The sequence below is a fragment of the Myxocyprinus asiaticus genome, chromosome 32 (assembly GCF_019703515.2).
Source record: "Myxocyprinus asiaticus isolate MX2 ecotype Aquarium Trade chromosome 32, UBuf_Myxa_2, whole genome shotgun sequence".
Lineage (NCBI taxonomy): Eukaryota > Metazoa > Chordata > Actinopteri > Cypriniformes > Catostomidae > Myxocyprinus > Myxocyprinus asiaticus.
Window position 1 is genome coordinate 34,593,128 of NC_059375.1, and position 13,864 is coordinate 34,606,991.

The following is a 13,864-nucleotide window of genomic DNA, read 5'->3' on the forward strand; positions in this document are numbered from 1 at the left end:
ATGATCGTGCCTAGAGACTGCAATGGCAAGAAGTATCATGTATCAAAAGGAGATACATTTTGGTCTGTTCTCACCCAAAATCAATTGGATTTCTTCAGAAGACATGGATTAAACCACTGAAGTTTTATTGATTATTTTTATGCTGACTTTATGTGCTTTTTGGGGCTTCAAAGTTTTGGTAACCATTCACTTGCACTGTATAGACCTACAGAGCAGAGATATTCTTCTAAAAACCTTTGTTTGTGTTCTGCAGAAGAAAGTCATACATGTCTGGGATGGCATGAGGGTGAGAAAATTATGAAAAAAATAATAATTTTGGGGGGAACAATTCCATTAATACTTACTTTTTGATTAAAGGTTCACATGTTGATATTTCTTCAAGAGCAGAACTTTCTGAGGCAACCTGGCATAGTTTGGCCCCGGCCTTTACACTGAGATCCAGTTTACAGCCACAGTACACCTGGAACACTGAAAGTGCCAGTTCCAGAGATTTGATCCCAGCAGAGCTCTGTGAAGTTTTCCTTTCTAACTCTCCATTCAAAATGTTAATTAGTCTTGCAGAAATCAGCTCTGACACCTAAAACAAAAATGAATCCACCTACAGTACAGTACTTTTATACTGGCAAATAATTGTTTGAAAAATAAAATAAACATTATTAACATGTATATAAATTACATAAAAAGATCGCACCTACATTTAACTGAAAAGGGGCAATATCCTCTGGGAATTCCAACCGGTTCATTAGAAAACCTGTTTTGTAATGTTTTAGGTGTTCTATAAATGTCTTCTTGGCCTCATGGTTGGTTGGGTCCCATTTCAGAAACAGTCTGTCCAGTAGTACATGAGCAGAGGTCTCCCAGCCTTTGCAAATTTCTTTTTGTCTAGTCTGAAACCAAAAGTTCCTCACTTTTTCTTGAAAAGATCTTGAGCTTGAACTTATATAGCCTTCATAAAGGTGCAGTTCTTAACAGGAAATCAAAAAAAAAAAAAAAAAAGATCATGGATTATCATGCAATCTACAACAAATTACCAAAGACTGTGTATACATACAATTTTTCAATACCTTTAATGGTTTTGTCAGTAGGGATATGAGCATATCTCACTGCTATTTCTTCAATCTGCCTGTGTCGTTGCTGCACTGCATACATATATTGTAATGTACAGCCCCTTACATTGCTTTCCTCAACTGAAAATGTTGCTTCAATCAAATCGCCATCCTGATGTTGATCTCTAAGCAGCAAGACAGCAAATTACAACATATAAGGATTGTTAAATGGACCTCACAAATTTCAAATCAGTTGTCAATTTCAATGCAAGAAAGCTACTTACAGGCAATGCTCTACATTATAGGAAACAGGAAAAACAATATCTACTATATAAAGGCAAACAAATAACTTACATAAAATCTGTAATTTTTAGTTCAATGGTCTCATATTCAAGAAGCAGCAAAAGGGAGATGTGTTTGTTAAATCTGAATCTTTTGTCCAGAACTGCATATATGTAGAAAGTGAACATTTGCTGTTTGGCTGGACCTCTCACTGGGGAAGGTTTTCTGTAACCAAAATATTGTACAGTATAACATTAATCTTTTGTAATGTAAAAGTGCTGCAAAACTCAAAAGCCTGTATATTTGAATTTGAGAATATTTGTACACTTAAGCGAGTAAAAAATACAATTTACTAGCCTTTAGCCAATGACAATTCTTTCTTTAACATGTCCATAGAGGGTTGTAAATATTTAAAGGATGCATCAGAGAGGATACATTTATGCTAAACAATATAAATAAGAAATTATGGAAACAAAAACTACGCTAAACAATTTGACAAATAAAAAGTTGCTAACCTTTGAGTTTCTCTACTTTCCACTGGGCTTTCTTGCTTTGCTGCTGTCTGATTCCTCTGTTCCTTAGAGTCTTTAGTCTTACTCCCTGCTGCTGCAGCTGCATATGATTTTGGTCCTTCAGCTCCTGACTTGAGATCAGTGGCTTTCTGTGAATCTCCTGATGAATGTTTGTGCTTTGTCTGCTTATCTCCATCTTGTTCTCCATCACCATCTGACAGTTTGGTCCTCACCTCTTTTGTCTCCTTCGTAAATTCCTTAGATTCACTCCATTTTCTTTTCTTCCTCTCTATACTTTCCTCCTTTTCTCCATCACTTTCATTTTCTCTATTCCGTGGCAACGCAGTATCCACCTCCATTTTTTCCTCTTCAGGACTGTGTTCTGTCTGCTGTAACAGTTGTGTGGTCTCTGTGTTGCCACTGAACTCTGTCTGTGTCTCCTGTGTTGCTTTACTTACAGGTTCTGTCTGAGTCCCTTTGTTTTTGACTTTACTTGAGCTTGTTTGAGTCTGAACCTCTTTGCTCAGAGGCTCAGACTCTGTTGTGTCAGTGCTGTGCTGCTCATGGCTTCTGGGTCTGGCCGGGCCTTCTTCAGCATTTTTGCCTTTCGGTTGGTTCTGCGAAGGCACTTTGACTGAAGATGTGCTTCCATCTACCTTCTTCTGTGCCTTTCTTTTCTCTGCTCTCTTTCTTTTTCTTGTCATTTTCTATGTTCTCGGAGCTTGTGGCTTTCGTGGTAGTCGTGGTAACAAAAATAAAATTTATAATAAAACAGACATTTCTTAATTAAAACAAATGCTAATATTTTTATGTGACTTCTTATGAAAAGTTACCATGGTAGTACCGCTAAACAAAAGTGAGGGACTAAGGAAGCCATGAACAGTAATGTGATTTTTTTTTTTTTTTTATCTTGGTGAAAGGTTTATTTTTATTTTTTTGGTGTCTTATCACCTTCCTGAGCATACTTTTTTTTCTAGGGCAAAATTTTGTTTTCTTTGAATTTTATTTTCTCTCTCTCTCTGAATATTTTTTTCTTTCTCTGAATTTTCTATCTGAAATTGTTTTCCATATACTATAAATATATATCAATAAATCAATAGATAAAAACCACAGACATTCATTCACCTTGTAAGCATAAGATTTCATGCTTACTGATAGTGGCACCTGGTGGCCAAGGTTGCAACCACATGCTAATAGATGGCTAGCAAAAAAACAAACAAAAAAAACAAAGGACTCTATGTATGGTCACTTCCAGGTTTTGCCTCAGGGGGCCGCAGCGCCAGAAACCATTTCTTTCTACGCTGATTAATGCTGTCGAGACGACTCGGGGGAAAATTACTTTTCACACGCGTTATTTACACAAGTTTCTGCAGATGACATTGGACAACATTCATCGCACATTGAGACACGGAGCTGTTGCTCCATCCAGTAAAAGGAAAAAGGGGTTTAACAACGTGTATATTAAGATATTTCGATCACGGGGCCTGGGTAGCTCAGTGGTAAAAGACACTGGCTGCCACCCCTGGAGTTCGCTATTTCGAATCCCAGGGCATGCTCTCCTAAGCAACCAAATTGGCCTAGTTGCTAGGGAGGGTAGAGTCACATGGGGTAACCTCCTCGTTATCGCTATAATGTGGTTCATTCTCGGTGGGGCGCGTGGCGAGTTGAGCGTGGATGCCGCGGTGGATGGCGTGAAGCCTCCACACGCGCTATGTCTCTGTGGCAACGCGCTCAACAAGCCACATGATAATATGCGCGGGTTGACGGTCTCAGACATGGAGGGAACTGAGATTCGTCCTCCGCCACCCAGATTGAGGTGAATCACTACGCGACCACGAGGACTTAAAAAGCGCATTGGGCATTCCAGATTGGGTGAAAAAGGGAAAAAATCCCCCCAAAAAATATATTTTTCGATCACAATGAGAGTGAATATTCACAATGTGCTTTTATTATGAGGTGTATTTTTTGCCAGAATCTTCACTTTCCGGATAAACAGTTTGCAACACAGAGACTTTTAAGTCATGTCTGAAATCTCATCTCTTTACACTGGCCTTTGAGTCTGACAAATGAAATGTAGGATAGTATAGTGATGTAGTGATAATTTTTTAAATGTTTTAATTTATATTACTGTGAAGCACTTTGATCAACTCAAAGTGCTTCACAGTTGTTTTAAATGCTATATAAATAAAGTTGAGATTAAAGCTTAAATGCTGTGATTTAATTATATAAATATATCGTTTAGATGTGCTGCGTGGTTCACAGTAGATTAGTGCTCTGCTCTGTCATCCGATACAACATGTCGTGAATGATTCTCAATGTCTGTGGAGTTTCTAGTGGATGAGCGGTCGGATTTATTTAAAGTACGCAGCTCCTCCACACTAAGATTGCTGCCTTTAGTGGTTTAATAAATCACACTAGGACATGTCAAGATTTTAATTGGATTAATTGTCCATTTCAGTGTACAAGGAGTAACAGAGCAGGCATTCAACATAAGCCTGAGCATTTTAAAGCAGTCGTGTGTCAGTCATACTGCGCGCTGGTACCGGATAGAGTCGGTGCTCTGTACTACCGGTACTGCAGAAACACTGGTATCGTTATATCTTTTTTATTTTGGTATCGACTTGGTACTGAAGTACCGGTACTTTTGACAACACTAGTGTTAACATATACAACTTTTGAATTAGTATGCTGAAATTAACATGAACTTAGATTAATAAATGCTGTAAAGTTACTGTTCATTGTTAATTCATGTCACCTAATGCTGTTAACTAATGTTAACAACTAACCTCATTGTAAAGTGTTGCCAATTGCGTTATTGTATCATTACTTTTATTTATGAAAATTGTGGTGTGATATTACAGATTATGAATAAAAAAAATTAATCCTCAAGTTTTTTTTTTTCTTTTTTTCTCTCTCAGTAGTGCTTTACTCATGTGTAATCTCATGCTTTGACTAGTGGGAAAATATAATTTACAAAAAAAAAATCAGTACATTGTGCATTCACAGTGATGTTTCATCGCTCTGCGGATGGCGTTAAAACCTCAGCTGAGCAATGGAGCAACTGTCCCACATCGTCAACTTCTGGTGATAATTTGTGCTCTCGAAACGCATGTGTTGCTTTATTTCTCACTTGTAAATCACTGTACAATTACTGGATGTAAATACTTTGCAAACAGAGGAAGCATTACACAACGGTATAGCAGTGCTCGGCTGTTCAGCAAGCTTCAGATTGAATGTATTTACACTTTTGGAGCTAATTACTAAGAATTTTTTATACTTTTACTATACTTTAATTGTGATGATTTTGGCTCACATTTAACAAAAACCCACCAATTCACTATCTCAAAAAATTAGAATATGGTGACATGCCAATCAGCTAATCAACTCAAAACACCTGCAAAGGTTTCCTGAGCCTTCAAAATGGTCTCTCAGTTTGGTTCACTAGGCTACACAATCATGGGGAAGACTGCTGATCTGACAGTTGTCCAGAAGACAATCATTGACACCCTTCACAAAGAGGGTAAGCCACAAACATTCATTGCCAAAGAAGCTGGCTGTTCACAGAGTGCTGTATCCAAGCATGTTAACAGAAAGTTGAGTGGAAGGAAAAAGTGTGGAAGAAAAAGATGCACAACCAACCGAGAGAACCGCAGCCTTATGATTGTCAAGGAAAATCGATTCAAGAATTTGGGTGAACTTCACAAGGAATGGACTGAGGCTGGGGTCAAGGCATCAAGAGCCACCACACACAGACATGTCAAGGAATTTGGCTACAGTTGTCGTATTCCTCTTGTTAAGCCACTCCTGAACCACAGACAACGTCAAAGGCGTCTTACCTGGGCTAAGGAGAAGAAGAACTGGACTGCTGCCCAGTGGTCCAAAGTCCTCTTTTCAGATGAGAGCAAGTTTTGTATTTCATTTGGAAACCAAGGTCCTAGAGTCTGGAGGAAGGGTGGAGAAGCTCATAGCCCAAGCTGCTTGAAGTCCAGTGTTAAGTTTCCACAGTCTGTGATGATTTGGGGTGCAATTTCATCTGCTGGTGTAGGTCCATTGTGTTTTTTGAAAACCAAAGTCACTGCACCCGTTTACCAAGAAATTTTGGAGCACTTCATGCTTTCTTCTGCTGAACAGCTTTTTAAAGATGCTGATTTCATTTTCCAGCAGGATTTGGCACCTGCCCACACTGCCAAAAGCACCAAAAGTTGGTTAAATGACCATGGTGTTGGTGTGCTTGACTGGCCAGCAAACTCACCAGACCTGAACCCCATAGAGAATCTATGGGGTATTGTCAAGAGGAAAATGAGAAACAAGAGACCAAAAAATGCAGATGAGCTGAAGGCCACTGTCAAAGAAACCTGGGCTTCCATACCACCTCAGCAGTGCCACAAACTGATCACCTCCATGCCACACCGAATTGAGGCAGTAATTAAAGCAAAAGGAGCCCCTACCAAGTATTGAGTACATATACAGTAAATGAACATACTTTCCAGAAGGCCAACAATTCACTAAAAATGTTTTTTTTATTGGTCTTATGATGTATTCTAATTTTTTGAGATAGTGAATTGGTGGGTTTTTGTTAAATGTGAGCTAAAATTATCACAATTAAAAGAACCAAAGACTTAAACTACTTCAGTCTGTGTGCATTGAATTTATTTAATACACGAGTTTCACAATTTGAGTTGAATTACTGAAATAAATGAACTTTTCCACGACATTCTAATTTATTGAGATGCACCTGTATATCACATGTACATAAGTATTCACGGCCTTTGCTCAATACTTTGTTGAAGCACCTTTGGCACCAATTACAGCCTCAAGTCTTTTTGAGTATGATGCTACAAGCTTGGCACACCTATTTTTGGGCAGTTTCTCCCATTCTTCTTTGCAGGACCTCTCAAGCTTCATCAGGTTGGATGGGGAGTGTCGGTGCACGGCCATTTTCAGATCTCTCCAGAGATGTTCAATCAGGTTCAAGTCTGGGCTCTGGTTGGGCCACTCAAGGACATTCACAGAGTTGTCCCGGAGCCACTCCTTTGTTATCTTGGTGGTGTGCTTAGGGTCGTTGTCCTGTTGGAAGATGAACCTTCGTCCCTGTCTGAGGTCCAGAGCGCTCTGGAGCACGTTTTCATCAAGGATGTCTCTGTACATTGCTGCATTCATCTTTCCCTCAATCCTGACTAGTCTCCCAGTTCCTGCCGCTGAAAAACCATCCCCACAACATGATGCTGCCACCACCATGCTTCACTGCAGGGATGGTATTGGCCAGGTGATGAGCGGTGCCTGGTTTCCTCCAGACATGACGCTTGCCATTCAGGCCAAAGAGTTCAATCTTTGTTTCTCATGGTCTGAGAGTCCTTCAGGTGCCTTTTGGCAAACTCCAGGCAGGCTGTCATGTGCCTTTTACTGAGGAGTGGCTTCTGTCTGGCCACTCTACCATACAGGCCTGATTGGTGGAGTGCTGCAGGGATGGTGGTTCTTCTGGAAGTTTCTCCTCTCTCCACAGAGAAATGTTGGAACTCTGTCAGAGTGACCATCGGGTTCTTGGTCACCTCCCTGACTAAAGCCCTTCTCCCCCGATCGCTCAGTTTGGCCAGATCTAGGAAGAGTCCTGGTGGTTCCAAACTTCTTCCATTTACAGATGATGGAGGCCACTGTGCTCATTGGGACCTTCAATGCTGCAGAAATCTTTCTGTACCCTTCCTCAGATCTGTGCCTGAATACAATTCCTTAGACTTCATGGCTTGGTTTGTGCTCTAACATGCATTGTTAACTGTGGGACCTTATATAGACAGGTGTGTGCCTTTCCAAATCATGTCCAATCAACTGAATTTACCACAGGTGGACTCCAATCAAGTTGTAGAAACATCTCAAGGATGATCAGTGGAAACAGGATGCACCTGAGCTCAATTTTGAGTGTCATGGCAAATCTGTGAATACTTATGTACATGTGTTTTTTATTTTTAATAAATTTGCAAAGATTTCAAACAAACTTCTTTCACATTGTCATTATGGGATATTGTTTGTAGAATTTTGAGGAAAATAATGAATTTAATCCATTTTGGAATAAGGCTGTAACATAACAAAATGTGGAAAAAGTGAAGCACTGTGAATACTTTCCGGATGCACTGTATGTATATATATATATATATATATATATATATATATATATATATATATATATATATATATATATATATATATACACTATATTGCCAAAAGTATTCACTCACCCATCCAAATAATTGAATTCAGGTGTTCCAATCACTTCCATGGCCACAGGTGTATAAAATGAAGCACCTAGGCATGCAGACTGCTTCTACAAACATTTGTGAAAGAATGGGCCGCTCTCAGGAGCTCAGTGAATTCCAGAGTGGTACTGTGATAGGATGCCACCTGTGCAACAAGTCCAGTCCTGAAATTTCCTTGCTACTAAATATTCCACAGTCAACAGTCAGTGGTATCATAACAAAGTGGAAGTGATTGGGAATGACAGCAACTCAGCCACGAAGTGGTAGGCCACGTAAAATGACAGAGCGGGGTCAGCAGATGCTGAGGCGCATAGTGCGCAGAGGTTGCCAACTTTCTGCAGAGTCAATCGCTACAAACCTCCAAAGTTCATGTGGCCTTCAGATTAGCTCAAGAACAGTGCGTAGAGAGCTTCATGGAATGGGTTTCCATGGCCGAGCAGCTGCATCCAAGCCATACATCACCAAGTGCAATGCAAAGCGTCGGATGCAGTGGTGTAAAGCACGCCACCACTGGACTCTAGAGCAGTGGAGACGCGTTCTCTGGAGTGACGAATCACGCTTCTCCATCTGGCAATCTGATGGACGAGTCTGGGTTTGGCGGTTGCCAGGAGAACGGTACTTGTCTGACTGCATTGTGCCAACTGTGAAGTTTGGTGGAGGGGGGATTATGGTGTGGGGTTGTTTTTCAGGAGCTGGGCTTGGCCCCTTAGTTCCAGTGAAAGGAACTCTGAATGCTTCAGCATACCAAGAGATTTTGGACAATTCCATGCTTCCAAATTTGTGGGAACAGTTTGGGGATGGCCCCTTCCTGTTCCAACATGACTGTGCACCAGTGCACAAAGCAAGGTCCATAAAGACATGGATGAGCGAGTTTGGTGTGGAAGAACTTGACTGGCCTGCACAGAGTCCTGACCTCAACCCGACAGAGCACCTTTGGGATGAATTAGAGCAAAGACTGCGAGCCAGGCCTTCTCGTCCAACATCAGTGTCTGACCTCACAAATGCGCTTCTGGAAGAATGGTCAAAAATTCCCATAAACACACTCCTAAACCTTGTGGAAAGCCTTCCCAGAAGAGTTGAAGCTGTTATAGCTGCAAAGGGTGGGCCGACGTCATATTAAACCCTATGGATTAAGAATGGGATGTCACTTAAGTTCATATGCGTCTAAAGGCAGATGAGCGAATACTTTTGGCAATATAGTGTATTTTAGAAAAAAAAAAAACTTTCAGAGAGAGAAAACAAATTTAGAGAGGACAAAAAAACAGAGGAAAAAAATGTTATCAGAGAGAAAAAAAATTTTTCACAAAGTTTCAAGAATAAAGTCATAGTACTGTGAGAGCACCCTCAATTGCAGACCAGGGCAAACTGCTGTCTGCGGGTCGATTTATCATGAACGTTTTTTATTAGATCTTTCATTTATCTGGCTTTGGGACCTATCGTGCATCCACAAGCTTTTAATATGCTCAGGGTTTCCAGATAATAGATGCAACACCCCAATCAGAGATTTATACTTTCACAAATTGGAAATATTTCACCTTATGTCATACTTAATTTATGCAATCTGGCAACCATACATGCGAGTGCACGTGCTTTCTCTCCGCAAAAAAACAAACAAACAACAACTTAGTGCACAATAGTGCTCGGAGGGGACACGCGAGTAAAACCAAGTGAGAGAGAAATATATTTATTCTTTGTGTTATTTGTAAAATGCTGAAGTCCCTCACACCTGTATGTGAATGTTACTCTGGCAGTAATCATTTATCAGTGTCATGCAGCCTGTTTTATTCAGTAGTGTGCTGAATGGGGTGCCAAACATCGACAAGACCCACATCATGACCCATGAGCATGTAAACAGGTTGATAATGTTCTGAGAATAAAACAAGTAAACGGGTCCACTTTGCAGTCAACATTAAAATAAGCTTTTAGAATCTCTTCCCTGAATATTTGTTTACTTTTAAACCAGACTCCTGATGTAGAGTGTTAAAATGAATACTAAATTACCATTGCATTGAAGTATGGTAAAATAATCAATTAATAATTTTATTCAGCCATTATTCAGTTTTACTAACACATGACAGAAAGTATAGCAACTTCAAGCAATCACAGAATGGTCCCATCAGTATACACTTCAGAAAATTGTGCATCATTCACTGAGTGCATGTCTGAGCTTAAAAGATAAAACTATGCACAACTTTTTATCTTCTCTGTTCCATGTTATACTTAATGGCTGATGTGGCCCCAGTACCAAAATAATTGCACACCCCGGCTCAACTGAATATGTAAGACTAATACTGTAAATTGGCAAGCAGATTTTCTTGAATACCAGCAAACACACAAAAATCCTTGCATTTTAGGAATGCATAAAATGCTGCATCCAAATATATAAACGTGTATGATTTTGCAAATCAGTATGTCCTAATCTGCAGGTGCAGAATTTTGCTGACATTTTCAGCGACAGATCATGGGGGTAAAAAACCCTGAAGCAATAAATGTTTTGTGCATTAAAAAAACAAACTTTTCTTTACGTTGTTTAAGTAGCATTTAAACATGATTTAATCTATTAAAAAGTTTGTAATTATGATACATCTCCACTTTATACAGAGCACCCCCACTATTTTCAGAAGCACCCTCAGTGATTTTGATCTGGAACCGGGCCCGGCATTATCACAGCAACTTAATTAATGCAAGAAATGGATGTGGCGCATTTAGTTAAATCATACTTTAGGACAGGTGCTTGGTCCTTTGGCGCATCAGCACAGAGTTATTATTAGTATTCGGACACCGCAGCAGTTATGTAAATTAATTTTAATTGATTCAGGAGAAAGAGCCAGACAGACAGACAGAAAATCTGACAACAACTTGACAACAAAGTTGCACAGCCGATTTTATCTCCTTGGTTAGTGCTGTTTACTGTATGTGAAGCCCCAGACTGTCCATTTTGCTGTTGTCCACCACATCACTTTGATGTTACTTTTCTTACGACTTCAATCTCAACATTTTGAATGTAATTTCATAATGATGCACCTTTATTCTCATAATGCTGACTTCATTTTGTTTTATGTGGCACTAAAACGGCATTGTAGGAAGCCACTAATTAGACACCTAAAAAAATTTCACCTTGCGGTCCAGGGCTTTCGTATTTTAATAAATATGTTAAAGGTGCAATATGTAAACATTTTCATATAATATTCGCCTTTTTTTTGCCAGTGTGTGAATGGCTTGTAACGCATCTTAAAAAATGAGCCCTTCCCGGACTTCCTAGGTTGCCTATTAAAGCCTGTAGACTGATTATCATGCGAAGTGAGCGGGTCACTTTTGCTGGGAAAATCCAAAGGATGTGACATTTATGCGTGTTCCCGAGAGCCGTCAACCATCTACTCTCTACCCTCTCCTCGCTGGGCATTACAGGAACTGTGCTCGACTGGTTTAATTCCTATCTCTCAGGTAGGTCCTTCAAGGTAGCCTAGAGAGGTGAGGTATCCAAGCCACATCAGCTACTTACTGGGGTACCTCAGGGATCAGTGCTTGGGCCACTTCTCTTCTCTATATACACAACATCACTGTGACCCATTATTCAGGCACATGGTTTCTTTTACCACTGCTATGCTGATGACATGCAACTCTACTTGTCTTTCCAGCCCAACGACACCACAGTGACTGCTCGAATTTCCGCCTGCCTGGCGGAAATCTCGGCCTGGATGAAGGAGCACCACCTGCAACTCAACCCAGCCAAGACTGAACTCCTTGTCTTTCCAGCCAACCCTGCTATTGAACACAACATCACCGTGCAGCTGGGTGCAACTACAGTAACGCCTTCCAAATCGGTCAGAAATCTAGGGGTAACCATCAACAACAGACTAAATTTCACAGACCACATCTCAAAGACTGCAAGATCATGTAGATTTACACTCTACAATATCAGGAAGATAAGACCCTTCCTCTCTGAACATGCCACACAACTGCTTGTCCAGTCACTTGTCATAACTAGACTGGACTGCTGTAACGCTCTCATTGCAGGCCTCCCTGCATGTGCAATTAGACCCCTGCAAATGATCCAGAATGCAGCAGCACATCTGGTCTTTAATGAACCAAAGAGAGCACATGTTACACCACTCCTTGTCTCTCTCCACTGGCTGTCGGTTGATGCACGTATCAAATTCAAGGCTCTGATGCTGGCATACAGAACAGTCACTGGGTCTGCTCCAGCATACCTAAAATAATTTATGCAGAGTTACGCACCCACTAGAAGCCTGCGGTTGGCTAAGGAACGTCGCCTTGTTGTACCAACACAAAGAGGCACCAAAACACTTTCCCGGACTTTCAGCTTCATCATACCACGTTGGTGGAACGACCTTCCCAACTCCATCCGTGAAGCTGACTCACTCTGTCTTCAAAAAACGACTAAAAACACATCTTTTCCATGAGCACTTAACCAGTCATTGAGAGAGAGAGAGAAAAAAAATTCCTGTTGCACTTTATTCTGTTTTGAATACTATTATGATGCTAGTGATACTTTGTAATACAGCACTTTTTCATACCACTGTCTCCTAAGATGATTCGCTTATGTTTTCCTCTTTTGTAAGTCGCTTTGGATAAAAGAGTCTGCCAAATGAATAAATGTAAATGTATATCCACACTTTGTTTTAGCCCTGTTCCAGCACTGGAGAGTCAAATATAATATACAGTCTCAAAGTTTGTAGTAAAACAATCATAACTGGAATTTTAATTATGCTGCCTCATCTGTCAGCATGACCTTCAGTCTCTTTGTACATTACGTCATTGTTTTGGCTGATGCTGGGCCCTATGGAGTGTGTGCACAATCACGAGCAACATGTAGCTAGCTGCAGTTCACTTAACGGCCACAGGTGTCATTAATAACAAGGGATTCTGAATCTTACATACTGCACCTTTAAGGATACAATTTGTCCTGATAATGAAATAGCTATTACAGTTTGTTTTATACAAAGCATATTCATATTGATCTAATTATGGTAATGAGGAGCCATCAATGATTTTACCTGTTACTTTGGTTTTACTGCAAATACCACAGTTAAAATATGGTTCCTATGCATTAACTATGGTAAATCAGAGAATATTATGTGATTAAATAATAAAAATGACGGTCTACCGATATTTATAGTAATAGTTTTTAATCAAAATTACAACTCATAACCTTAACTCGACTTCCTTAACCATCTCTTCTACACCCGTAAACAACTTCACTTCCTCGCAGATTCAAGTTTCCTTTTTCCAGAATGATACTCAGGGGATTTTAAAGTGTGTATCAAATATATTTGAATGACAAATTAAACTGCTACAAAATTAAAAGATACATCATCGTTATATGTTTAAGGACATTAAATGAATCATAAACCAGATAATATTAAGATATATATATATATATATATATATATATATATATATATATATATATATATATATATATATATATATATTAATAAATATATCGTGCCATACCTGCAATGATTCTTCACACTGTCAAAAAGATGACAGATTTGTTTTAGAGACTCACTCTTTGGACAGCTGGACAGTCATCTTCAGCTGTCAGTAAACAGAAATAATGTTCCACCTCTCTTTTGGCTTTTTAACATTAGCAAGTTTACTTCCGGTTTCGTTTTACCAGCTGGTTTCTGCAGACTGGCTCTTGTCTCACTTACGTGTTTGTGGTGCGAATTTTCAAATCCAGACACAGTAAACAGACTTGGCTCATTCATATTTATTAGACCATGCTGACGTTTGATAGCCGGGTAAGAAA

The 13,864-nt window shown here is 39.7% G+C and overlaps 1 protein-coding gene across 2 annotated transcripts in view; it reads right to left on the reverse strand.

Annotated features, from left to right (window-relative positions):
• Positions 1–13,699, reverse strand: part of LOC127423573 (E3 ubiquitin-protein ligase rnf213-beta-like) — a 54,722-nt gene extending 41,023 nt beyond the window's left edge. For both annotated transcript variants that reach the window (XM_051667997.1, XM_051667995.1), the window contains exons 1-6: positions 13,567–13,699; positions 1,844–2,568; positions 1,401–1,553; positions 1,065–1,231; positions 696–964; positions 345–577 (exon numbers count right to left, since the gene is read on the reverse strand). In XM_051667997.1, coding sequence (XP_051523957.1) covers positions 345–577; positions 696–964; positions 1,065–1,231; positions 1,401–1,553; positions 1,844–2,544 — 1,523 coding nt within the window. In that variant the 5' untranslated portion in view covers positions 2,545–2,568; positions 13,567–13,699. The remainder of the gene's footprint in view (positions 1–344; positions 578–695; positions 965–1,064; positions 1,232–1,400; positions 1,554–1,843; positions 2,569–13,566) is intronic.
• Positions 13,700–13,864: the final 165 nt, after the last annotated feature.